The 26,641-nt window shown below is 36.8% G+C and overlaps 1 protein-coding gene across 1 annotated transcript in view; it reads left to right on the top strand.

The window, feature by feature from the left end:
* The window catches only part of LOC148163700 (pregnancy zone protein-like), a 56,503-nt gene that overhangs the window by 8,609 nt on the left and 21,253 nt on the right, over positions 1-26,641 (top strand). Inside the window, exons 2-12 of the mRNA XM_088025703.1 lie at positions 7,879-8,062; positions 8,876-8,968; positions 10,816-10,984; positions 11,418-11,502; positions 15,478-15,589; positions 16,180-16,287; positions 17,547-17,708; positions 19,224-19,451; positions 19,703-19,766; positions 23,891-24,027; positions 24,610-24,681. Coding sequence (XP_087881829.1) covers positions 7,879-8,062; positions 8,876-8,968; positions 10,816-10,984; positions 11,418-11,502; positions 15,478-15,589; positions 16,180-16,287; positions 17,547-17,708; positions 19,224-19,451; positions 19,703-19,766; positions 23,891-24,027; positions 24,610-24,681 — 1,414 coding nt within the window. The remainder of the gene's footprint in view (positions 1-7,878; positions 8,063-8,875; positions 8,969-10,815; positions 10,985-11,417; positions 11,503-15,477; positions 15,590-16,179; positions 16,288-17,546; positions 17,709-19,223; positions 19,452-19,702; positions 19,767-23,890; positions 24,028-24,609; positions 24,682-26,641) is intronic.

Below are 26,641 nucleotides of genomic sequence, written 5' to 3'. Positions count from 1 at the left end.
GGTGAGATGAAAGTAAAAGTGAAAAGGGGAAAAATATGAAGAAATAATGGAAATAAATTTCCCAGAATCAAAAAAATATAACTAACTACATAAAAGAGATGAAAAAAAACACCACAAACCTGAACATATACTAAACTTTTAAAATTTATAAGATGAGGAAAAATTCTAAATGATTCCAGAGACAAAGACTGGATACAAGAATACAATGGAAAAATAGTTTAAGGAATTAAGGAAACACTTCACATCAGGAATTTTATATCCAAAAAATAAGTAAATAAAATAAATAATAGAGAATTTTATGTCCAAGGAAATCATGACTCAAATGTGAGAGCATAAAAAATATTTGCATGTATACACAGCCTCAGAAGTTTTGCTAGACAAGAGCCCTATGCTGAAAACCATTCAAGAGAAACTTTGCAAACAAAAAAGAGAAATAATCCAGGGTATGCTATAAAATATATGAAAGCAAGGATGATTTAAAGTATTAGTGCTATTTATGGATTTCTTTAAATAAAATGTCTAAAATCAAAGAAATTTGCGAAAGTATAACTTTGTATCAGGCAAGGTACAGTCAGGGCATCAAAACCACATTGTAATTTGAAGAGGGAAGTTTAATATAAAGTATTATAAACAAAAACAGGAGACTGGGATAATGAGAGACTATTTATTTATTTATTTATTTATTTATTTATTTATTAAAAAATAAATCACAACCTGAGCCTAAGGCAGGCGCTTAACCGACTGAGGTTAGCGTCTCCCATGAGAGATTATTTAATACAGAATAAAAAGAACTCTAAAAAATATAAGAATAGCAGGACTATGGAGCAGGCACTATCCACCAGCTGAAATAGTGCACCAAGGAAAAGACAGATCTGAAGTACATGCAAAGAAAGAACTCCTCAATGCTGAGTACTGAACTTTGTTGGAGAGGGAGCAGCCCTGGCTCACTGGATGATAAAGAAGTTCACTCAGGCTTTGAAATCAGGTGACAAAGGAAGGTGCTGGGCTGGTGGCACTCTTGCTGGGAAGCACCTCAGAAGGTGTTGGGGAAAATCATCCCCAAGAAGTTGCCAAGTGCTGCTAGCTCTTCGGCACCACAGAAGCCTAGCAGTGCAGAAGCACACGCACTGCTGAAGACAGGTGCTGAACAGATCATGCAAACTGCAGGAATCAGGCACCAGAGGAGCCCAGGACTGTGGAATCCATATCTGCTGAAAGAGACTACCTAGAGGAGCACATTAGAACCAAGAAGAGAAATTTGTTCCTTCTCCAATGTTCCTCTAGAACTCTTTATTAGAAAAGCTTAACATCCTGGCAAAGGATAAAAATTCATAGACACCAGCTCCACAAGGTAAAATAGCCAATGAAGGATAGATTTGGAAGGTATTGAATTGGTAACCGGCACAAACCTCAATAACTCATTACTTAAAAAAAAAAAAAAGTATATGGGAAGGGGCATAGATGTAGGAGAGACTAAACGTATATAAGAAATTTCTGAATTACCTGCCTTATTAGATGGAAGATGTGGAAAGTCTAAGCTATCACAGGAATAAATAAACATGAGTATGTCTTAGGTTAAAGCAACAATCATAAGACAAAACAGAATGCATATATTTTAAATCAGATGAATAAAACTTTCAGAAATTACAATAATTGCAAATGCATTAAACTTAACAAATGAGAGGAACTGTTAAACCTGCTGATAAAAAAGGAAAAAATCTAGCGATGTGTTCTCTACACTTAAAGAAAAAGTTTGAAAAAAGAAAATTTGCAATGAGATATAGCTTGGGATGAGATAAAGCAATAAATATGAACCAAAGAAAAACTCCCCCCCAGTGGCAATTTTATATCTATCAAAATTAAATTTAAGGAAAAATAAAATCAGAAGGTACTGTGAGGGACATTATATATTTTAAAAGAAATATGAAGCAGGAAGATATGCCCACTGTCAATATATAGTCATTAAAATTATACAAACAAAAGTGGAAATAAATTACAATGCAAAATAAATATTAACTATCCCTCTCAGCAAATGACAGATGTTGCAGAGGAAAACACAAGGATATCAAACACCTGTACAATGAAATGAATAAGCTCAAATTACATGTATGCAGGAGGGAAGGATACCGGTGCAAGAATGTACAAAAGACCACTGCCAGGAAATAAAGAGTTCAGAGATGGATCGATGTATATATGAGACTTTAACAGACCATAGAAGTGGCACCACATATCAAGGGGGTTTAAAAAGATTGTTAGTGGAAGGGGCTAAGAAAAATAAAGTTAAAAAAAAAAACACAAAACTTGGATCTGTAAAGAAAACTACATGCAAAGTTAGAATACAGATAGTTTGCTGATACACTTATAAAAGGCCAAACTATAAAATTAACAGAAGAATCAAATTTGGGCTGGGAAGAAATATCTTAAAGCAAACTGCAAAAGCATAAATGACAAGGAAAAGAAGTTGAAGTTTATCAGTGCGACATTAAGAAATAAAGGATACTATGGACAGAGTTATAGATGAGATAATGAAAGAAAATATTTATAATGTCTAAAACTGATGAGGAACTGTATCTAGGTTTATACAAAAAAGTTCCAGAAAATCAACAAGACTAGGATAGCAACTACAATTTTAAAAAATGAGAAAAGGGGGGCGCCTGGGTGGCTCAGTCGTGAAGCGTCTGCCTTTGGCTCCGGTCGCGATCCCAGGATCCTGGGATCGAGCCCCGCATCGGGCTCCCTGCTCCGCGGGAAGCCTGCTTCTCCCTCTCCCACTCCCCCTGCTTGTGTTCCCTCTCTCGCTGTCTCTCTCTCTGTCAGATAAATAAATAAAATCTTTTTTAAAAAATGAGAAAAGGAAATGAACAAGCAATTTACAAACTAAAGGCATATTAAAAAAAAGCCTTGAAGTCATTGATAGTGAGATAGATACAAGTTGAAACAATGATATAATATCACTTCATACCCATTTGTTTGGCAAAATGTAAAGACCAGCTGCCGGCAGAAATTTGAGGACATGCACTAACTGGTGGAATCATAGTGTGTTACAACCATTCTGGGAGAGTAATCTGGCAGTATTTAGTCAGTTAAGTACATGCCTCAGATCCAGAATCCCAACTCTGTGTATGTGTCTAAGGAAACATGTTAAAAAATATTTATCAAAGCATTGTTTGTGGTATCAGGGAGGCGGAGGCAATCTTGATTCTATCACTGGGAGAGTGGACATACAAAATTTGGTTGATGATGACCAAGAAGTGTGATACTGTAACAAAATACAACTGATTTAATCTATACATAATAACATGGATGAATCTCTTATACCGAGCCATTCACCAGGAGCTTTGCTATCAAAGTAAAAGAAAGTTCATTCTAATTAAAATGTGAATTTTATCCTCTGGAAATGCCTCAGAGCCTCTCAGAGGTTAGCCCTGAGGGTAATGAGGCAATCACTGAGAGCAATGAAACTTTCAGGGAAGCTCTGCCCAACTCTGAGCTCCATTTGGAGGTCTTGGGGTGGAGCTTGTTTGCAAATAGCAGCCACATAAAACCTGGTAAATTTAAGACGTCTCGGGGACCAGGCTGAAGGCAGGGAGTTGGGCACAATACAGTGGCTGAGATCTGTCCCTCACTATGGAGAAAGGCAGACTTCCTCATTCATGTTTCATGCTACTTCTTGTCCTGCTTTCTACCGATGCTTCAGCCCCTGCAGAACCGTAAGTCTCTCTTAAAGTCCCCTCCTCAAGAGTCTGTGCTCATCTCCGTCTCTTCTTTATATCTTTGCTTTGACTTTCCCATTAAATGCTACCCTTCGCATTTCTTAAGGTACCTTCCAATCTTAAGAGATGAATCATAAGTTTTTTCTTTCACTTTCTTCTACACTTTTCACTTTTTTTTCATTGCATCATCATAATCATAAAAGAATAAGTAGTCACTAGAAGCCGTGATTTGATTAGACACTGAAACCTCAATCCCACCTTCACGGAATCTTTCTTTAGGATGGAAAGCATTGACTATAAAAATAGTTAGAGTGCATAGTGGGGTGCAGTTTAATTCATACTGTAGATCACACGTATAGAAATATAGCTCCTTTGTTTTTCGATAACTGGCTGAGTCTTCAGCAAGAGACCCCAGTAACGGGCCAGTTGGGCAGGGGGGCAGGGAGTAATTGAAAACTATTCAGTTGTAAAGTTGGTGAAATCCAATAATCGTAAGATTTCTCTTCCACCTCTCCCCAGTTCCTCCCCAAGAGAGGATCTAGAAGGTTGTGATCTCCATTCCTTCCTGGTGGAGAAGAAGGCTCAGAGTCTTTGGTCTGAGACTGGTCGTCTTCCATGGCCATTGTTAATCTGGCTTCTTCTTACCTGCCAGCCTTCATCATTTGAATCTTCAGCCATCTGCTTTGTCTCAGCTGGGTCCCTTGACCAACAGTCCCAGAAGCCCTCTCTGGCTGACTCCAATTCACCTCAGCTCTTTTTTATCCTATAGAGCCCCCAACATGCTATGGCATCCTGCCTCCAATCCTGCAACTATTCCAATACCAACTGTATTGCAGAGTCACCTTTCCCCTTTGTAGTTCAGACCCCTACCCACTGTGCACTCCCGCCTTGAATGTAGCTACATTGCAGATTGATACACGCAGCCTCCAGAGTCCTAAATGTGCAGAGGGATCGAAGGATCCTTTTCTCTTTGTGTTAGCTTAATCCACTTAATACAATTGGCCCTCTCCAGGACAGAGTGCAAGAAGCAGAAATCAGAATGACCAACTCGCTTTCCTTTCTTCTTCAAATTTCTTCAATGCACAATTTCCCAGTAATCAGTAGGGGTACATTTTTCTGCCATCATTCCTCTATCTCATGTACAACTGTGAATGGTAGCAACTCCCACTGCATTCCACCCAGACAGCATCTGGAAATATGTAGGGGCTGTTCAGATTTCTGAGTAAAGGCTGAATGGATGAAGCAAGTGGCATTCACTGGGGTTGGAAATGTTAAGCAGTCTGTGTTTTCAGTTCAACACAACATTCGATCATTCTGTCCACTGAAAACTTATTACTTTACATCGCATCCAACATTTGATAAAGAACAATAAACTTCATAGCCTAGCTGTCATGAACAGAAGAGGTATCTTCTCACTATGCAGAAAACATCCCCTATCCCTCCAGCATTATTAGCCCTTGATGTGATAAATGAGATATATTGCCCAAAAGACCCAGTAACTGTCCTCCTTTGCCTTCAGAGAGATGGAGGTGGGAGGGGAACATGAAAAAGAGAAAATTAAGAGTCATTTGTTTAATATTTGCAAAATTTAGTCACTCCTACAAAAGCAAATATTTAAAATGCAAACATCCGGGGCACCTGGGTGGCTCAGTCGTTAAGCGTCTGCCTCCGGCTCAGGTCATGGTCCCAGGGTCCTGGGATCGAGCCCGGCATCCGGCTCCCTGCTCGGCGGGAAGCCTGCTTCTCCCTCTCCCACTCCCCCTGCTTGTGTTCCCTCTCTCGCTGTGTCTCTCTCTGTCGAATAAATAAATAAAATCTTTAAAAAAAATAAAAAATAAAAAAATAAAACGCAAACATCCATGGTTAAGTAATATTTTAATAGTTTAGTTGCTCACTTACAGACGAAATCTTGAGCAAATGACTCAACCTTGATGGGTTCCAATTTCAACATCTATGAAACGATACTAACCAAACCTTTATGAAATAACTGTTTGAAATATCTAACATATATGGAATTAATTTTTAAATTATGATGTCAATTACGCTTATAACTAATAAGAATAAAAATAGTATATTGAATAAAATTATAAGACACTGATGAAGATCAAAGAACTAGAGGGAAAAAAGTATGGATGGGGAGGTAAAAAATGATAATTTTTATCACTTACCATATTTTTGAAAGAGTAGATGATTCAGATAAAAAATATCCAGATGCCAGAAAGGGATTAAATGAGAGGTACTATCTGAATGATTATGGGTAGATTACTTAACGGCTCTGAGCTTCTCTGCTTTAGAACAAAACCTTAGCATTTATGCAATTTAAAAACCTGAGATTTTAATTTCTGAAGGGTAGATCTAAAGATTCATGGCATATAGTTTTGCTAAGGAACAACTTAAAACACATACAACATGATGAATGGGCTGGAGCAGACCACTTGGAGAATGAGAGAACCAAACTTGACTTCCAGTTTCCACAACTAAACTGTCTCTGTTACTCTCTTCTCCTAGTCTCATACCTATTAAATTTGAAAAGTAATAAAACAGTTTTTCATGGGTCAAATTGCCTGCTTTTTTTTAAGTGTAAGAGCCCATGTTGGAAGTAGAAGGGAAGGGGTAGTAAAACAATATAAGATAATAATAGCTCTCTTTTTCTTAATTGTAAATTAACTCTATAAACAAATGACGAACCTGCAGCTATTGAATCGTTAAAGTTTTGAGGAGTCACATTTTATGTATCATCTACTGATTTAGTGAGTAGGCAGGGATTTCATCTTACTGTTGTATATTCGAATTTGGGGACTGGCGAGGACCTCTTTTTTTAGCTGTCATGAACGTGAAGAATATGATGTATGTATCGTACCGGATTGCTAGGAGGATTAATACAGAGACTGCTTAACACAATTCCTTCCAAGTAGTAAATATGTAGGAAACATTCATTCTCTTTAAGCCCATAGGGATTCAGAGTATGGAGAGATTATGAGTTGACTGCTTCAGGAAAGTTTTTGCGTCAAAGGTGTCACTGGGGACGGTTCCCAAAGAATGGGTAGAATTCTGTCTGGAAATATGTGGGGGTTGGGGAGTTGGATATGTGAGAACATAATAGATAACGGAAACTTATCAACCAACTCAAGAAGGTAAACTCACAGGGGCACCTGGCTGGCTCAGTTGGTAGAGCATGCAACTTTTGATCTTGGGGTTGTAAGTTCAAGTCCCACATTGGGTGCAGAGATTACTTAAAGCTAAAATCTTTAAAAAAAAAGAAAGGAAAGAAAGGAAGAAAGGAAGAAAGAAAGTGAACTCACACAAAAGATTGTCCGTACTCTGAATAATTAAATATATTCAATAATTAGAATAAAAATGACTCTGCAAAATAACATATTTTATGTGAACTTGTTTTTTTAGTAAGTGAAGATAATTTATCCACCCGTATAGACACAAGCATATATTTTTGAACATAGAAGTATTAATATTAATATTGCTTACCTCAAGAGGGTAAGAATGAAGGAGAATGTTAATCAAATGCACTGTGTACTTGTGTGTGCTTGCAAATTATTGACAGAAATAAAAACTTGTTGTTAAAAAAAAATCATTGATTTTGGCCAAGGCATATCTGAGAAACCTTAGAGAAACAGCAAATATATTGTTTTCAGTGTTGCTGTTATAAAGAAAATTATTTTACAATATAGATATGAGTTATTTTATGTAATGGATATATGTTCACTGAAGTTTTTTCAGTTGAATTTATATAAAGTCAGTTGTGGTGTCCATGTACCAGTGATGTTTATTTAGACAGATTTTAATGTAAATCTTTTTATAAAGTGAATAATCACCAGCAATTTATTATATATGTGCACATTTATGGATATATATTCAGGAAGTCAGATATTAATGCTCTGTAACACAAAGAATGCCTATAAAATTGTTAACAGCCTCGAAGCCAACTTCCAGCAGACTGACTGTGTGGGTGAGGCACTACTCAAGAGTAAAAAATACAATTCTTAGGCCGGGCAGTGATAGAACTTCCATCTTAATGTTCTTAGTCCATTGACATTTGCTGTAGAACCAAATGTAGCAAGAAATACATATTGTTATGAAAAGCACATTTATGGTTGAAAATACTTGCTATCCTCCATTTTTCTCTGATTTAGCCTTCTTCTCTTCCCAGGCAATATGTGGTGCTTGTCCCCTCCCTGTTGTACACTGGGATCCCTGAGAAGGGCTGCCTCCTTCTGAGCTACCTGAATGAGACAGTGACTGTAAGTGCTTCCTTGGAGTCCTTCGGGGGAAACCAGAGCCTCTTCACTGACCTGGTGGTGGAGAAGGACTTAGTCCACTGCATCTCCTTCACTGTGAGTACTATCTGCCCGTCCTTGTTTGATACATTATACTGAGTCATGGTGATGGGACACTGGTGTTGAATCCCAAAGAACGACTTTAGTGTTAGTGAGGACTTCATAAAGTACTAAAGAGAGTGGGTTTTCAGCTATGAAGGAACAAAGCATGGATTTTCCACCAACATAGGAGAGAAATATTTTACTATGTGCTAAAATCCAATTTAAGTTCTTTAAAAAAAAAATCCTATGAGCCATAGAAAACACAGGAGCTAGAGATTTTCTATCTTTGATATGTAACCATCTCTTTCAGGCCACAGTAGGACAGTGCCTAGAAAGAGATTATACAAAAATCTCATGGTAGGACAGCATGTAGCAGAATTTTTCTCCTGTGGTGAGATGTTAGGTGTCTTTGTGCTCTGAGTGTGTAAATGGTGCAAGATACTCAAAGCAAACATCCAGCACTTCTTTGAGGTTGCCCAGCTTGGGATACTCAGCTATCATATTCTCCCACGTTTTTACAGAGAGACTTCTTTCCATTCCTTCACTATATATATATATATATATATATACACTCTGTTAAAAGGAGAATGATTTAAGAACTAGAGTTCCAGGTAAGCTATATGGAGATTTGGGTCCCACTGATGGTTGCTCTCACTGATATATTTCTCCTATGTCTAACATTATTATCTTCGCTCATATCTGGAGAAATATTTATACTTACCTAGCCCTTTGTGAAGCTGAGAGAGAGATAGAAAACAGTAATGGATGGAAGACTGGGGAGGGGGGAGAAGATTGTGTCGCTCCTCAGCAGTGTTCTTTGTTCCTTAGCTCCCAAGGATTTCGTCCTCTCCAGAGGTGGCATTCCGTACTGTCCAGATAAAGGGACCAACACAAGACTTTAGGAAGAAGAACACGGTGCTGGTAAAGAATACTCAAAAGTCTGGTCTTTGTCCAGACAGACAAACCCATCTATAAACCAGGACAGACAGGTATGTCGGGAAATTCCTCTATTTCCCTCAGTGGGGGCAGCACTGAGAAGGAGAGGGCACCCTTCAGCAGGTTTTGCAGAGTAAACTTGCAAAATCCCCAACGCTTAGCTTCCTGACTTAGCACACACATTCCCTGCTTTATCATGTCTGAGTCTTACCAAGGAATCTCTTTTTCAGTAAAATTCCGTATTGTCTCTGTGGATGAGAATTTTCACCCCCTGAATGAACTGGTAGGTATCTCAAGAGTTTTGATTTTGGTGGCGGGGTGGGAGGACTCACCCTAGTGGGAGCAGGAAGGTCCCGGAAAAGCAAGAAGATGGAAAACATTCCTTTTGGAACCTGGGCTCCAGCAGCACCACAGATCTAGAGTCTTATGTAAGGCATAATTGCAGGGTGAGAGATGGGGAAGCTATTTCTCTTATAACAGTAATCAATCATTCGACAATAGCTAGATTTATTGCTGTGAGCACAATACATTAAACATGAAGAGACACAATAAAAAAGTTAGGAGCTATCCATACCCATACTTCCGAGGAGTTTATGATTAATTAAACCACGAAGAGTTCCGTTGATTCTGAATATATCTATCCATCTATCTATATGGTAGAAAAATTGTAATATGGTAGTAAATACATATATGTATATTTTATATACATATATTCTATGATATATGTTAATATATAATATAACATAGATATAATATAAAATATATATTATATACAAAGATTTTGTCTTTGCTGATTGAGTGTCCCTTCCTCTAACTGGCATTTAACAAGGCAAAGAAATAAAGCTACTTTAAAAATGTAATTTTTAAATTAGAAAAAATATTCTTGGTTAATTATTAACCAAATCATTCTGACAACTCTATTCCTATTTGGTCTAAATTATAATAACATATCACTCTATTAATATCCATTTTCTGGGGTGCCTGGGTAGCTCAGTCAGTTAAGCGTCTGCCTTCGGCTGGGGTCATGGTCCCAGGGTCCTGGGATCCAGCCCCACATCGGGCTCCCTGCTCCGCGGGAAGCCTGCTTCTCCCTCTCCCACTCCCCCTGCTGGTGTTCCCTCTCTCGCTGTCTCTCTCTCTCTGTCAAATAAATAAATAAATAAATCTTTTAAAAAAATATCCACTTCCTAATATATGCAAGTAAAGAGTATAGTCATATTCTTTATTAAGAAGACTTCAGTACCTACATATTAGTGGTAAATAATATTAATAAATTAGTAAATGTTAATAAAACTTATTCACCAATAATATTTTTCAGAGAAATGGCAACACAATGATTATTGTGGAAATATTTATGCTTTTCTTAGAACTATTTACCGGTTTCCCTAAGTAATTCTAGTTCTTTAACGTTTCAGGTTAAATTTTGTTATGTCTTACTACAGATTCTACTTTTCCTGAGTAAACTATTGGATCATAAGTCTGAAATCACAGCCTTTGGGGAAATTCTAATCACATCTCTTCTTTCCTTTTTTCATATAGATTCCACTGGTATACCTTGAGGTAAGCAACAGAAAGAGCCTTACATAGGGAAATCAGCACATTTAAGGTTAGAAGTTCTGATAGTCCTTACAGATGAATTACTATTAAAAAAAAAAAAACCTTTCAGATCTAAAATTTCCTACTCCCAGATATCAGGTTTATTCTGTTTTATCTTTCTTCTGTGTTTATCTCTTCTGAAAGCAAGAACCAGTTACCAACCCCAAAATCATTTGTTTGGTTCAAGGACTATCATGGCTACATAATTATTCCCCATGTTCCTTGTTTACCTCTAGGACCCAAAAAGAAATCGAGTTGCACAATGGCAGAGTCCCAGGTTGGAGAGTGGCCTCCAACAGCTGGCCTTTCCCCGCTCGTCTGAGCCCATTCAGGGTTCTTACAAGGTGGTGGTACAGAAGGAATTGGGCGAAAGGATAGAGCACCCCTTCACTGTAGAAGAATTTGGTATGGCTTCTGAGACATGAAAAGGACATAACTTTTTGTTTCACACCGTGCACTCACTTAGACTTTCTGAATCTCCCATTGGTATGTTGAACTTGGATTAGAATCAGTTTGAGCTGTTTGTAAAGTCATCACAATTCTGTGCTCCAGAAGCTCACAAGAGCTTGATTTTCAGTAGCAAGTTACACTTTGCTGAGTATTAGAATTCTTATTTCAGTGGAGCCATCATCCTTTGTTAGTGTCATTGAGATCTGCTGTGATCACAAAGGCAATTAAATTTTGTGTGAATTGTTAAAACTTATCATCTTAAAGCTGGCACTTGAAAAATGGATCTAGCTTTTCAGGGTATTATTTTGGGAAAAGTTATAAACATGAAATATTTGTATTTCCATTAAATGCTCACCAGCCTCCCTGTTTCCATTTTCTCTATCAACAGTGCTTCCCAAGTTTGACGTCAAAGTTCAGGTGCCAAAGATAATCAGTATCCTGGATGAAAAAGTGAACGTATCAGTATGTGGGATGTGAGTTAAATTACTTTTGTCTGAAATTTCATATTTTGCCTCAATTTTGAGTCATTATTTGGCTAGGTACATAATCATAAATTAATTTTCCACAGAATTAAAAATATTATTTCAATGACCTATTTCAATTGCTTATTGTTAAAATTTTCAAATATACAAAGGAATAGAGGACACCCATAATTGTGATTTTAACAATTGACATCTTTCTATATTTGCTACATATTTTTTTTTTTTGCTTTAACATTTCAGGATAAATTACAAAGACCATGACATTTTACCCTCGATGCAGTACTATGTACCTCTAAAAATTACTGACATTTTCCTACATAGTCATGATGCCATTATGACACTTTACAAAATTAAAAGTAATTTTCCAATACTAATTCTTATTTTAGACTCAAGTTCCCTCAATTTTTCTAAAAATGCTGTTTACTCATTGCTTTTGATTATCATGACTCACATGTACCCTTTTTTTCCAACTCTCTACAATGGAAATTTTCAATTGAATGCAAAAGTTAACAAAATAGTAAAATGAAAATCCATGTACCCATCAACCATGACAAAAATTTTGAAATTTTGCCAATTTTGTTCCATTTATTCTCCCCCCTTCCAATTTTTTTCTCCAGTATTTTTTAACAAGCCATGGGAATCCATAAATATGTTAAAGTTTTAAAAGTCTTTAGCCTCCTTTTCTCCCCGTGATGTTAACTTATTAAAGAGCATAGGTCAGCTGGCCTGCAAATGTCCCACTTGCTGGATTTGCCTGACTACTTCCTAATGGTACATTGAATTGATTGATTTTAATTTCTCCTCTGGCCAATTTTACGAGGATACCTGGAGTATTGTGCATAGATAGATCATAGATCCTCTTGGTGCAGTGTAAGAACAGATTTTTAAAACCCGAAATAATCTCTATTTTTAATTTTTTGAGAAACCTCCATGCTGTTTTTCATAGCGTCTGCACCATTTTACATTTCCATCAACAAAATGCATAATGACCAGGATCATAAAGCTTTCCCCCTATATTTTTGATAGAAATTTTATAATTTCATGTCTTACATTTAAGTCTTTAATCTATTTTGAGTCAATTTTTGTGTATGGTGTAATATAAAGGTTTAATTTCATTCTTTTGCGTATAGATACCCAGTTTTCCCAACACTTTTGTTGAAGATACTATCCTTTCCTCACAGTGTATTCTTGGCACCCTTGTCAAAGACAATATATATAAATGAATTTCTTTCTGGGCTTTGTTCCGTAGATCTACATATCCATCTTCATGCCAGGGCCATATTGTATAAACCAGGAAGTGTGATGCCTCCAGCTTTTCCTTTTTTCTCAAAATTGTTTGGAGTATTTAGTGTCCTTTGTTGTTCCATATGAATTTTAAGATTATTTTTTCTATTCCTGTAAAGAATGCCATTAGGATTTTGATAGGGATTGCACTGAATCTGGAGATTGCTTTGGGTAGTATGGATATCTTAATATTGTCTTCCAACTCACGAACATAGGGTGTCTTTCCATTTATTTGTGACTACTTTCTTTCATTGATGTTTTGTAGTTTTCAGCGTACACCTCCTTGGCTAAGTGTATTACTAAGTCTTTTATTCCTTTTTTTGTTATTGTACATAGGATTGTTTTCTTCATTTCTTTTTCATATAGTTCATTGTTAGTGTACAGAAACACAGCTGGGTTTGTATGTTGATTTTTTATCCTGCAACTTTATGGAATTGGTTTATTAGTTCTAACAGTTTTTTGTGTGTGTGCGAAGTCACTAGAGGCGTTTCTATATATAATATTATATATAATATTATGTCCTATGCAAATAGTGATAGTTTTACTTCTTTTCTGACTTGGGTGACTTATTTTTTGGTATACGTTCCTTTTTATTTAAGTATAGGTGACACATAATGTGACATTAGTTTCAGGTGTACAACATAGGGATTCAACAAGTTTATATGTTATGCTGTGCTCAGTCCAAGTGTAGCTACCATCTGTCACCATATAACACAATTACAGTGTCTTTGACTATATTCCTTATGCTGTACCCAAATCAGTTGCTTTCTTATACACTAACAATGCAACTGTAGAAAGAGAAATTAGAGAAATGATTCCATTTGCAATAGCACCAAAAACCATAAAATACCTTGGAATAAACCTAACCGAAGAAGTAAAGGATCTATACTCTAGGAACTACAGAACACTCATGAAAGAAATTGAAGAAGACACAAAAAGATGGAAACATATTCCATACTAATGGATCAGAAGAATAAACATTGTTAAAATGTCTATGCTATCCAGAGCAATCTATACCTTCAATGCCATCCCAATCAAAATTCCAATGACATTTTTCAAAGTGCTAGAACAAACAATCCCAAAATTTGTATGGAATCAGAAAAGACCCTAAATCACCAAGGAAGTGTTGAAAAAGAAAAACAAAGCTGGGGGCATTACGTTGCCCGATTTCAAGCTATATTACAAAGCAGTGATCACCAAAACAGCATGGTACTGGCACAAAAAGAGACATATAGACCAATGGAACAGAATAGAGAGCCCAGATATGGACCCTCCCCTCTATGGTCAAATAATCTTCAACAAAGCAGGAAAGAATAGCCAATGGAAAAAAGACAGTGTCTTCAATAAATGGTGCTGGGAAAATTGGACAGCCACATGCAGAAGAATGAAACTCGACCATTCTCTAACACCATACACAAAGATAAACTCAAAATGGATGAAAGACCTCAGTGTGAGACAGGAATCCATCAAAATCCTAGAGGAAACCATAGGCAATAACCTCTTTGACATCAGCCACAGCAACTTCTTTCAAGATTCATCTCCAAAAGCTAGTGAAACAAAAGCAAAAATGAACTTTTGGGACTTCATCAAGATAAAAAGCTATATGTGCCTTTAAATATAAAGTGTGTCTCTTGTATATAGCATATAGTTGGATCTTGTATTTTTATCCATTTGTCCCCTTTGTTTTTATTGGATAATTTAATCTGTTTACATTTAAAGTAATTAATAGTGAAGGACTTACTAATGTTATTTTTGAAATTTTTTGTCTTGTAGTGTTCCTTTCTTCTTTAATCTTTTGCAATTACAAACAATTCTTACAGTTCATTTCAACCTTGAGAATTAAAACTCATTTCCTACAAATCATCAGTAACAGAGGGAGCACGCATGGTAAAAGAAAAAAACAAACAAACATATGCCCATCTGAACATTATACACTGGAAGCATCAAAGCATCTGGACCTCTGCCTCAATTCCGTCTTGGAGTCATGACCAAGGAATTATTTGTTTAATTTAACAGCATCCTGGACTGATATCTGTATCTTGAAAAGGGGTTTCAGAATAAGTTGCTCTTGATTACATTTTTTATTTGAAGTGATATTTGAGACATTTACAAATAGGAAAGAAAACTAATGCCCAAAGCAAACTGATTACTAATTATTCCATTTTTATTAAGGGAAAACTAATAGAAATATAGAGTTCACACACACACAATTTTTTTTTATAAGCCTCATGTTTGTTAGGTTTTATCAGGGCTCTTTCTCCCTCTCCATCTGTGTGTGTGTGTGTGTGTGTGTGTATGCATGTTATGTTGGGTTTGTTATTTCTATTATTTATTTATTTGTGTTCTATTAATTACCTAAGTTTTCTCATTTGGTATAAGCAACAAGTTTTGATTTTACAATGACAGAATAAAAAGAATGATAAAAAAAATAAATAGGCTAAAAGGAAGAAATTTTTTAAATCCTGAAGGAAACTTGATTGTACATTGCAGCAAAATTTCAAATGTTTTAATGAGTAGTACCTCTTGATAAAGATGTTTTCCAGGCATATTTCAATTGCTATGAGCCCAAAATGATAAAGAAGTGCAAGGAACTACAGAGAGTAATTGTTTGACCTGTGGTGGGTTGGTGGTGGAAAATGTAGAAACCTTTCTTCAATTCCTGATGTATTTCTTATGTGACAGATACACCTACGGGAAACCTGTCCCAGGACTTGCAACTGTAAGCATGTGCAGAAAATTATTTCATCCCACTTATTGTGAGAAGCCAGAGTTCTGTGAAAAATTCAGTCAACAGGTTAGTTTACAGTTTTCTCTCTAGAGGCTATCATTGTTGTCAACCATTGAGCTACCCCATTTTACTCAATGGAAAGAGGACATTGGAGTAAGCTTATCCCAAAATATTTACCACCAAAAAGGAAAAATAATTTCTATTCCTGGTCAATAAAATTCTCATTTTGATGTCTAACCCTTAGAGAATTTAAACACACGAATATTAAATTCCTGAAGGTCAGTTAACATGTTTAACCCAAAGAAGTTGTGTTGGCATCGGAAGGAAAATAATAGATTTGGTGACTATTGGTCTTAATCAGTATGGCATTTATCAATTTTTTTTATTTCTCTCAGCTCAACAGCAATGGCTGCATCACCCAAGAAGTAAAATCAAATGTACTCCAGATTAAAAATATGGGTTATGAAAACCAACTTAAAGTGGAAGCCAAGATCAGAGAAGAGGGAACAGGTTTGAACTCTAAATTAATATAGGGGGTGAAACAATAAAAATCCTTTGTTTTCCATAACAAAATAAGGGTCATAGGAAAGTGGAAGGAAATGAATTTTGGTACTAGTAACTTCCAAGAGTACTTACTCTTCTCTACATATTTTTAGACAGTATTTACTGGAAATGGGACCAGTGAAATCACAAACATTGTAACCAGACTCAAGTTTGTGAAAGTGGATTCACACTTTAGACGAGGAATCCCCTTCTTTGGACAGGTAGAGTATACTGCAATTCACAAGTAATGAAGTACCCAGTTGTACCTATCTTCAGGGCACAGTGATGTAGCCTACAACTAGTTAATGATATCAGTTAATTAATATGACCCAAACCATGAAGCCAAGCAAAACTACTTTCCTTTGTAAGTATCACTGATAAAATGTGCAATCACATACTACAGTATTTTGAGAACCAGAGGTATTATTTTTTTAGAACATATAGCTAATGAAGATGCTTAACGTGATATGAGTTAATTATTATGTCAAACCTTTCTACCATCCATTTGACAATAAATATATTTCCACCGATATCCAGCCAGCTTCAGAATTTTAAGGGAATTTCTCACAAATGATTCTCAATTTATGGCTACCAGTATCCTCCTTTATACCTGCTGTTCTATTTAGAAATAAATAAGTGGTTTTTTTATTTTTTTCTTTTTCAATTTTTTATTTAAATTTTAGTTAATTAACATATAGTGTAATATTGGTTTCAGGAGTAGAATTTTGTTCATATAACTCTCAGTGCTCATCACGAGTGCCCTCCTTAAACCCATCACCCATCTAGCCCATCCCCCACCCTCTACCCTCCATCAACCCTCAGTTTGTTCTCTATCGTTAAGACTTGTCTTATGGTTTGTTTCCCTCTCTCTCTTTTTTCTTTTCCTTCCCATATGTCTAGACTGGATATGTGTAGTTTTATTTCTGACATAGGAACTATAATTGTGTACATTTTATGGCCACTATTATTAAATTATTTTCATACTTGGGCACGTATTGCATGGAGCACTGGATGTTATACGCAAACAATGAATCATGGAACACTACATCAAAAACTAATGATGTACTGTATGGTAACTAACATAACATAATAAAATTTTTTAAAAAGGTATACATATTATTTTTAACTAATAATTTTACCCCTTTTATAAGTATTTGTAATTATTTATCCATTCCATAATTATTTCTTTAAAATTACTTATAATTTTTCTCAAAAAGAAACACTTTTTGTGGGACAGCTTATGTGGTTTGTTTCAGGAGATACAAAATACCTGAGGAGCCAAAAAAAAAAAAAAGAAAAGGTGAAAGACATGAGGATACAAATAGGAAAAAAAAAAAATTTTGTAGTCAATATAGAAGGGTTGTTTTCTGGATTTGCTTTTGCTTTTCTTTCAGTTATGGTAGCAAAAGAATTTGTTTCCATGAGTTCTGTCTTCTCTGAATATTATCCACATAACTTATCAAATTCTTTTCTTCTTTAGGTGCTTCTGGTGGATGGGAAAGATGTGCCCATCCCCAATAAACTTGTCTTTATCTCTGCAAATGAAGCAAATTATCTTTACAGTGCAACTACCAATGACCAGGGTCTTGTTCAGTTTTCAATCAATACTACTAATGTTTTGGCTAACAAAATTTCTGTCATGGTAAGTATGAAAGAAAAAAAAAAACCTGAGGACAAAGAGAAACTTTAGTATAACAATCATTTATTCAGAAGTGAAGAAGCACACATATTGTATTTGAGAGAGAGAAATAAGAAGCTGTCCAACTTAAGGATAAACTTAGGAATTAAAAATTTAATTAAAAACAACAAAAAGGGGGGTAGGGGGATGGGTTAGCCTGGTGATGGGTATTGAGGAGGGCACGTTCTGCATGGGGCACTGGGTGTTATGAACAAACAATGAATCATGGAACACTGCACCAAAAACTAATGATGTAATATATGGTGATTAACATAACAATAAAAAATTTAAAAAAAAAACAACAACAAATGGTAGAAGAGATACTGTCAAAGTGTCTGATCAATTCATTAGCATTATCTTTAAAATGTTATGTATTATGCAAAAAAAATCTTATAGGATTTGGTTCTGCACCATATCAATTCTTCAATGGGTAAGTAATTCATGTAATTTGTTTTATGTTGTTTTTCTATGTCCACTCAGATAATTTGAAGAGTGATCAGAACCCCACACACACTTAATATATTTGCCTAATGATGATGATCAAAAGATTTCTACAACCAAAAAGATTTTATGCTTGTAGTTTCAAACAAAGAATTGGTGAAAGACAATGATTTATTGATTCCAACTTAGATAAACAGCATTTAAATTTTTTCCATTTCCCAAAGTTCACATGTTAATTCAATTTAAAATATGGAATGATGCTTAATGTCTTCCTTAAGATTGAAAAGATAAGTGGAGTGTCCCTATATTTGAAACTCTATAATGATAAACAGAGCTGTAAATTATTAGTATGATATACTTAAAAACAGTAATAAAAAAAACAGCAGGAACTTTATCATGAGAGCAAATAGAAAGGTCCCCAAAATAAACCTAGTAAATCCAGAAAAAGAAAACAAGTGTATCCATAAAATAGCTAAAGAGCAACCACTGCAGGGGAAATAAATGGCATTATCTGCTAAACACCATTGGTAAGGCTTAAAGGTCCAGAAACTACAAGGCCTTGAAAATCAAGTCATAATAATGATAAGAAGCATAGATGATAATTTGCTGGGATTATTTATAAACAATTTTGAAGCCCTTATAGTTATAAAATATTACATTAATATATATAACATAATTTTAATTCAACCAACTTACATGGGACTTCTATTATCTAAAGACTTCCTTTTCTGCTTACTATGATTATTTACCACTCTCACTGGGACATCATTGTTCCTCTGGCCTTGAGCCACAGAAGAAAAGATAAATCAGTGATGATTTAGCAGAATCAGGGCAAAGGAGATTAATGGGTAGATTATTTCCTTTTAATCACTGTAATTTGGGAAGGTGATCATTTGTTTCTTTGGTGGTCAACAGGGATGAGGGCGATGCTTAGTATGTTAGAAAGGAAGACACAAAATTTTAACTCTCCATTTTGATGGGAAGCTAAAGTGAAGAATTTCAAGACGTTATTGATTCTTTGTTTTTCTGTTTTACCAGGCCTACCACACGCAACCTGACTTGTGTTTTAACTCTGTATGGCTACAAGAGGAACACCAGGCAGCTCAGCACATTGCAAAGCATGCCTTCTCCTTACATGGGAATTATGTTCACCTGGAACCTATGGCTGGTACCCTGCCCTGTGGCCAAACTCAGATTATCAAGGCATACTATATACTCAACGGGAAGGCCATTGGGGAGCCTAAGGAGCTCATTTTTTATTACCTGGTAAGAATAAGGACACAAAATATATTTGGAGTTTATCAGTAGACAAAAGTGGTTAACGGGCCAGGAAAAGTGGTTCACCGGTGCCCCACCAACTTCCTTTCTCATCCATGTTCCCCTTGATTCTTTCATTTTTATGCAGTTCATTCTCTCTAGCAGAGATTCAAGAATCCAAGGCAGGTCATGTGGGGAGTAAATGTTGAGAAGTGTGTTAGGCTCAAAAAGGTTGCTTTTTTGTTGATTTTTCATTTCAGATCATGGCTAAGGGGAACATCGTCAGATCAGGGACACATGTTGTGCCTATACAGCTAAGAGACTGTGAGTTTCCTTAAATTTGCTCCCCCATATCCTTCCCAACACATCGAGCTTCACACGTCAGTGACAGCTTACAAATGGGATATTATTCCCATTATCCCTTTATAATAAGGACACAAAAGATGCTCTCCTTATGAACTCTAACTTTTTTTTATTCAACACAGTCAACAGATAAATTGGATTGCCTCCTAAGGCACACTTTTTTCACTTCAGTGTGTTTCTTCTATCTGACATTTAAATTAGAAACTTCTGAAAATCTAAGCTTCCTTCTGTTTTTTAACCCTAACAATAAATGTGAAGTGGTCATCTTTAATTTTAGTATTGCAGAGAAGAGAGTTAAGTATCATGGAGAACAGCGAGGAAAAAGATGATGGACTGTTTTTTTTTTTTCCTATGCCGGGCTCTGGGCTAGGCTTTCTTCCCTCAGGAAATGCTCTCTTCCTTCAACAATTAATGAGGATGCTTACTGTGTGCGCTGCAAGCATGAAACTGTGAACTCACACGTGATTTTGAGTGCACTTCATGAATAAGTTGGGGGAAAGGAAAGAGGATTATTTTCTATCTTAATTAAATCATGTCAGGATTTAAATCCCTGGAAAAAGAACCCATGAGCATTCTTGTAATTAACTGAAATTAAGGCAAATATTTCACCAAACTCCACCTCGACCCAGAGCTAAACTTAACAACGGTTGGGATTTGTTCCATAGCTGTGATTTTTTAAAAAAGATTTTATATATTTATTTGAGAGAGAGAGAGAAATTGACAGAATGAGTTGGAGGAGGGGCAGAGGGAGAAGCAGACTCCCTGCAGAGCAAGGAGCCCTAAGCAGAACTTGATCCCAGGACTCTGGGATCATGACCTGAGCCAAAGGCAGACGCTTAACTGAGCCACCCAGGCACCCCATGATTTTTTTTAATAGTTCCTTTCTCTCTCAGGCTGGAAAAGTAAAACATCAATTATATTTTTGTTTTTCCATATTGAACTATACTGGAGGAGGTTTAATTAATTTATTTTTATTAACATATAATGTATTATTTGTTTCAGGGATACAGGTCTGTAATTCATCAGTCTTACACAAATCACAGCGCTCACCATAGCACATACCCTCCCCAGTGTCCATCACCCAGCCACCCCATCCCTCCCACCCCCCTCCACTCCAGCAACCCTCAGTTTGTTTCCTGAGATTAAGAGTCTCTCATAGTTTGTCTCCCTCTCTGGCTTTGTCTTGTTTCATTTTTCCCTCCCTTCCCCTATAATCCTCTGTCTTGTTTCTCAAATTCCTCATATCAGTGAGATCATATGATACTTGTCTTTCTCTGATTGACTTATTTCACTTAGCATAATACCCCCTAGTTCCATCCACATCGTTGCAAATGGCAAGATTTCAATTTTTGATGGATGCATAATATTCCATTGTGTATATATACCACATCTTCTTTATCCATTCATCTGTTGATGGACATCTGGGCTCTTTCCATAGTTTGGCTATTGTGGACATTGCTGCTATAAACATTGGGGTACATGTGCATCTTCAGATCACTACATTTGTGTCTTTGGGGTAAATACCCAGTAGTGCAATTGCTGGGTCATAGGGTAGCTCTATTTTCAACTTTTTGAGGAAACTCCATACTGATTTATTCATTTGAGAGAGAGAGAGAGCACGAGCAGAGGGGAGAGGCAGAGGGAGAAGCAGACTCCCCACTGAGCTGGAAGCCAGAAATGGGGCTTGATCCCAGGACCTGGAGATCATGACCTGAGCCGAAGGCAGACACTTACCTGCCTGTACCAGCTTTCATTCCCACCAACAGTGTAGGAGGGTTCCCCTTTCTGGAGGAGGTTTAATTTGAAAGAAAGTACTAATTAGTACTCTCAACAATTAACTGTTGTGGGGGCACCTGGGTGGCTCATTTGGTTAAGTGTCTGCCTTCAGCTCAGGTCATGATCTCCAGGTCCTGGGATCAAGCCCCACTTCTGGCTTCCAGTTCAACAGGGAGTCTGCTCCTCCCTCTGCCTCTCCCTCCTGCTTGGCTCTCTCTCTCTCCCTCTAATGAATACATAGAATTTTTATAAAAAATTAACAATTGCTGGGGCGCCTGGGTGGCTCAGTTGGTTGAGCGACTGCCTTTGGCTCAGGTCATGATCCTGCAGTCCCGGGATCGAGTCCCGCATTGGGCTCCCTGCTCAGCGGGGAGTCTGCTTCTCCCTCTGACCCTCCCCTCTCTCATGTGCTCTCTCTCTCTCTCTCTCATTCTCGCTCTCTCAAATAAATAAATAAAATCTTTAAAAAAATTAACAGTTGTTTGAATTAAATGTTAAAGAGTGCTGCCAACTTTGAATATCACTTATCCCAATATTTATATAGGGATAGTTTGATATAGAGAATGGACCCACATGTGCATTATTTCCCTTCAATGCATCATATAGCCTATTTTTCTATTTTCTTACAATAATGGAACATATAACACCTTTATAGAAATAGATGAATGTCTTAAAACATTATATCTTTATCTGATTTTTCTTTCCTGATATTTTAATTTGTGCATCATTCGGAAAAGGATCTCTACATAATAATATAAGGAAGAGTTTATTCATTATTTACTTCATGTAGACATCACAAAAAAAATAATTCAAGTAACTCAGCCAATAATTGAAAAGAATTTCTTTATATACTCAGTGAATTTACAAGTATTTATAATAAAACTCTTTTAACCACACATTGTAGTTATGTTATTAATTACCAGTTTGTTCTTCATAAAGATGTATGGAAAATCAACTCTATTAGTTAAAAGAACCAACTCTGTTCACAATTTGTCTAAATTCAACTTTTCATAGCTTGCTCATCTTGTTCTTTTCTTATACTATTCTGCAGTTTTAACCTCATGGTGCAGATTACTAATTTCAGAACTATTTCTGAGTCTGTTTTAAATTCAGAATTCAGATTTTAAATGACAAAACCTTCACAAATTTCATCACTAAAAGGTTACTTTCCTTCCAATATTCTCTGGGGAAAAAAAAATCTGCCATGACTTCTCTTTCTATTTTTATGATGCTTCAATCTATTCTGAACTACTATTGCTCACTCCCAGACATGGCAATACAAGGATTTAAACTACCCTCCTATTAGAGAGAAACTTATTTCCTTTTAGGGGTCTAAGTTGAATTTTTTTTTTCTAAAGATTTTATTTATTTGAGAGAGAGAATGAGAGAGAGAGAGAGAGAGCACGTGAGAGGGGGGAGGGTCCGAGGGAGAAGCAGACTCCCTGCTGAGCAGGGAGCCTGATGCGGGACTCGATCCCAGGACTCCAGGATCATGACCTGAGCTGAAGGCAGTCGCTTAACCAACTGAGCCACCCAGGCGCCCTAAGTTGAACTTGATCCCTCCAATGGGACAAAAATATGAATGCCCTGACACTGCTTTAGTCATTCCCAAGGGCGGGGTGTGGCAGCGGGGGGAGACAGAAGAGTTGTTTTTAAATGAGCATAGTTTCAGATTTGCAACATGAGAAAGTTCTGGAGATCTGCTTCACAACAACGTGAATATACTTAACACTACTGAACTATACACTTTAAAATGGTTAAGATGGTGAATTTTATGTGTTTTTTCACCACGATAAGAAAAGACATATTTGGAAAAAAAAGTGAACCCTATGATTATATCTTATAAATTATAGCTCTGAATTTAAATTGAGAATCACCTCTGGCCTGCAGTCTAAGTGAAATGGTTTTCATTCATCATATAGATATATGAGATATATACTCATTGTATATATGACATATATAAGAACTTCCTTATTCTATAATTTTTAACTGAGTCCAGCAGACTTTATAAAATATTTTGTGTATACATACATATGTAGAATAATTTTGAGCTATTCTGACATAAGTTGTTTACCACCTTAGTTAAGTGGAAATCAGACACAGACTTGAGTGTAAGGAATTTTTACTTATTCTGGAATTGAAGTTGTAAAGGGACACATTAGCCAATTAATTTCACCAAATAATTAGAATGACATTAAAGAGCCTATGCCATTGAATGAGTAGGCACAGTTCTAAACTGGGTTAAGATCTAACAACAGTGTTCTGACCCATGACCGTCTTGTCTCATTTTCTCCATGTCCCCGTAAAAGGCAGTTTTTCCTTATCCTTCCCTGTGGAGTCGGACATTGCTCCCATTGCTCGATTGTTCGTCTTTACCGTTTTACCAGATGGAGAAGTTATTGGAGATTCAGAGAGCTTTGAGATTGAAAAGTGCCTAGCCAACAAGGTGAGGGTCTTCAGCATAAAATCACAAAAGCACAAATAAATAGTACTATAAGTATCACCCATTTACCTCAGAGAAAACGGGTCCAGAAAATTAAATGAGTTGTCCAAGGGTTCCCAGCTAGTTAATGGCAGAGCCAAATCTCCAGGCACCTAGCAGAGTACTTTTTCAACTATGTCAAATTGCTACCACATAAAACATAATTCAATCTTGTGTCCATGATGCCCAACTCCACTGATTCAATTGCATGAGGTATGTACGATGCTAGGACTCAGAAGTTCCAAAAACCTTAAGGACAAATGCAAATACCTAGAATCACCTTATAATGGATCAGAGGTAAAGACTGGCTTCTAAAAATCAAACAAGCTATTTATCCTTTATGAGGTATCAGTTGTTCCTGGAGGATAAGACTGAGCTATTGAATAAACCTTTTCAACAGTAAAGGCAAGATGGGAAAAGACGTTCCTGACTTGACACCCCGGCAGTCCTATAAGGCTAAGGTAAAGATGATTCAGGACATGTGGGTGACTGCAGGATCGCAAAGATAGAGGACATGCTGGCTGACTTTTCCTTCTATTCTCACAGGTGGACTTGAGCTTCCGCCCAGCACGAAGTCTCCCGGCCTCACACGCCCACCTGAGAGTTTCAGCTTCTCCTGTGAGCCCTCCCTGCGGTGGACCAAAGTGTGCTGCTTGCGAGGCCCGAGGCTGAATTGTCCATTGGATTCGGTGAGTTCCCGGCAGCCTCAGGGTCAGGAGGGGCCACTGGAGGGGCGGAAGGCGACAGGAGGCAGGAGAAGCCCCTCTTGGGAGTAAAATATAGTCACCATTGTCTAATTTTTTATAATTTCTCGAGTTTTCTCATATACATTTTCTCATGTGATCCTCCCCAGATCCCAGGGAGTAACAGACACATTTTAAGATGTGGAAACTAAGAATTTGTTTGAGAGATTTGTGCAAGATTACCAGAAGTAAATGACATAGGCTGAGCTTCTGAAACTGCCCACAAGCTTTGATCTCTTCCCTGACATAACTTCTTTTTCTCTAGAGAATCAAATCTAAATCTGTCACTCATGCTTTACAATGATATTAATGAAAGCTACGTGTTTTAAGATTCACCACTTATGTGATGGTCTTATTTAAAAAAGAATTAAAAATGGGGCACCTGGGTGGCTCAGTCAGTTAAGCGTCTGCCTTCGGCTCAGATCATGATCCCAGGGTCCTGGGATTGAGCCTGGAATCCGGCTCCTTGCTCAGCAGGGAGCCTGCTTCTCCCTTTCCCTTTGGCCTACCCCCTGTTTGGGCTCTCTTTTGCTCTCTCTCTCTCAAACAGATAAAGAAAATCTTTTAAAAATAAAGAAAAAAGAAAAAAGAATTACTAAGTTCCCAAAGTATTAGATAATATGGATCATACCTAAAAAAATCATTTTTGGTCAATTGAATAAGTTAGCTTTTTATAAAATTGATATTTACAAGCATAAGTCATGTACCTCCCAGTAGATCTATTTTTATTTCTAGAGTTCTTGTGGTCTATGAAATTGAAAGTGATTCACAAATTATTTTCAACTTAAAAAAAAATGACCTACTACATCTTTGTCAGCAATGATGAGTCACAGACTAAAATTTTAAGTCTCTTCTTTTTTTTTTTCTAGAATTGTATTAATTCATAGTGGTAATATTTGGTGTATCATGCTGATCTTTATTTTCTTCATCATCATCATCATCATCATCTTGCAGGCACACCACGTGCTGGGTCTGTTTTAGGAGCTGGGGAAATAGTGGTAAACAATCATAGTCCTTGTCCTTAGAGAGCTGTCATTTTAATTTTTTTTAATATTTATTTATTTATTTGACAGAGAGAGACACAGTGAGAGAGGGAACACAAGCAGGGGGAGTGGGAGAGGGAGAAGCAGGCCTCCCGAGGAGCAGGGAGCCTGGCGTGGGGCTCAATCCCAGGACCCTGGGATCATGACCTGAGCCAAAGGCAGACACTTAACGACTGAGCCACCCAGGCGCCCCAGAGAGCTGTCATTTTAAAGGAACTATAATAAGAGATTACATGTGGCTCAGAAAAATAAAAGGTGAAAACTTGGTTAACAATTAGAATTAGGAGAAAGAACTTTCAAACATGGGGTTTCTGAAGAGAAAACTATCGGAAGGAAGGGAAACTTCAAGAAACAACTTTTCCAACCCATTTAAAGCTAGATTACTAATATTTTGAAAATGTTCAGTATGATGCAAGAAAAAAATTAGAATTTGATCATTGTCAAAAAGTTACCACTGGCAAATTTTATAGCTTTCATTGCCTTATGCATCAATGTTCAAGCAGGTCAACTAATTAACTTGCCTATTTGGGAGTTATTATTACTTATCAATATTGGAGGATAAATCAGTAATATTGAAGTTCCTTCTGGTTTTGTTCTAGTATCTACTTATCAAAATTCATTTATATGTATTATATATTTTTTAAAGATTTGTTTATTCATCTTGAGAGAAAGAGAGAGGGAGAGCATGCTCACACACAACTGGGAGGGGCAGAGGGAGAAGGAGAGAGAGAGAGAATCTCAGGCAGACTCCCTGCTGAGCATTGAGCCCGGCACGGGCCTCTGTCTCACAAT

Source organism: Eumetopias jubatus, unplaced genomic scaffold (genome assembly GCF_037043125.1).
Source record: "Eumetopias jubatus isolate StellerSeaLion01/CBP00866 unplaced genomic scaffold, mEumJub1_p1.0 scaffold_8, whole genome shotgun sequence".
NCBI classification, from domain to species: domain Eukaryota; kingdom Metazoa; phylum Chordata; class Mammalia; order Carnivora; family Otariidae; genus Eumetopias; species Eumetopias jubatus.
This window is presented reverse-complemented; position numbering and strand designations above follow the sequence as displayed.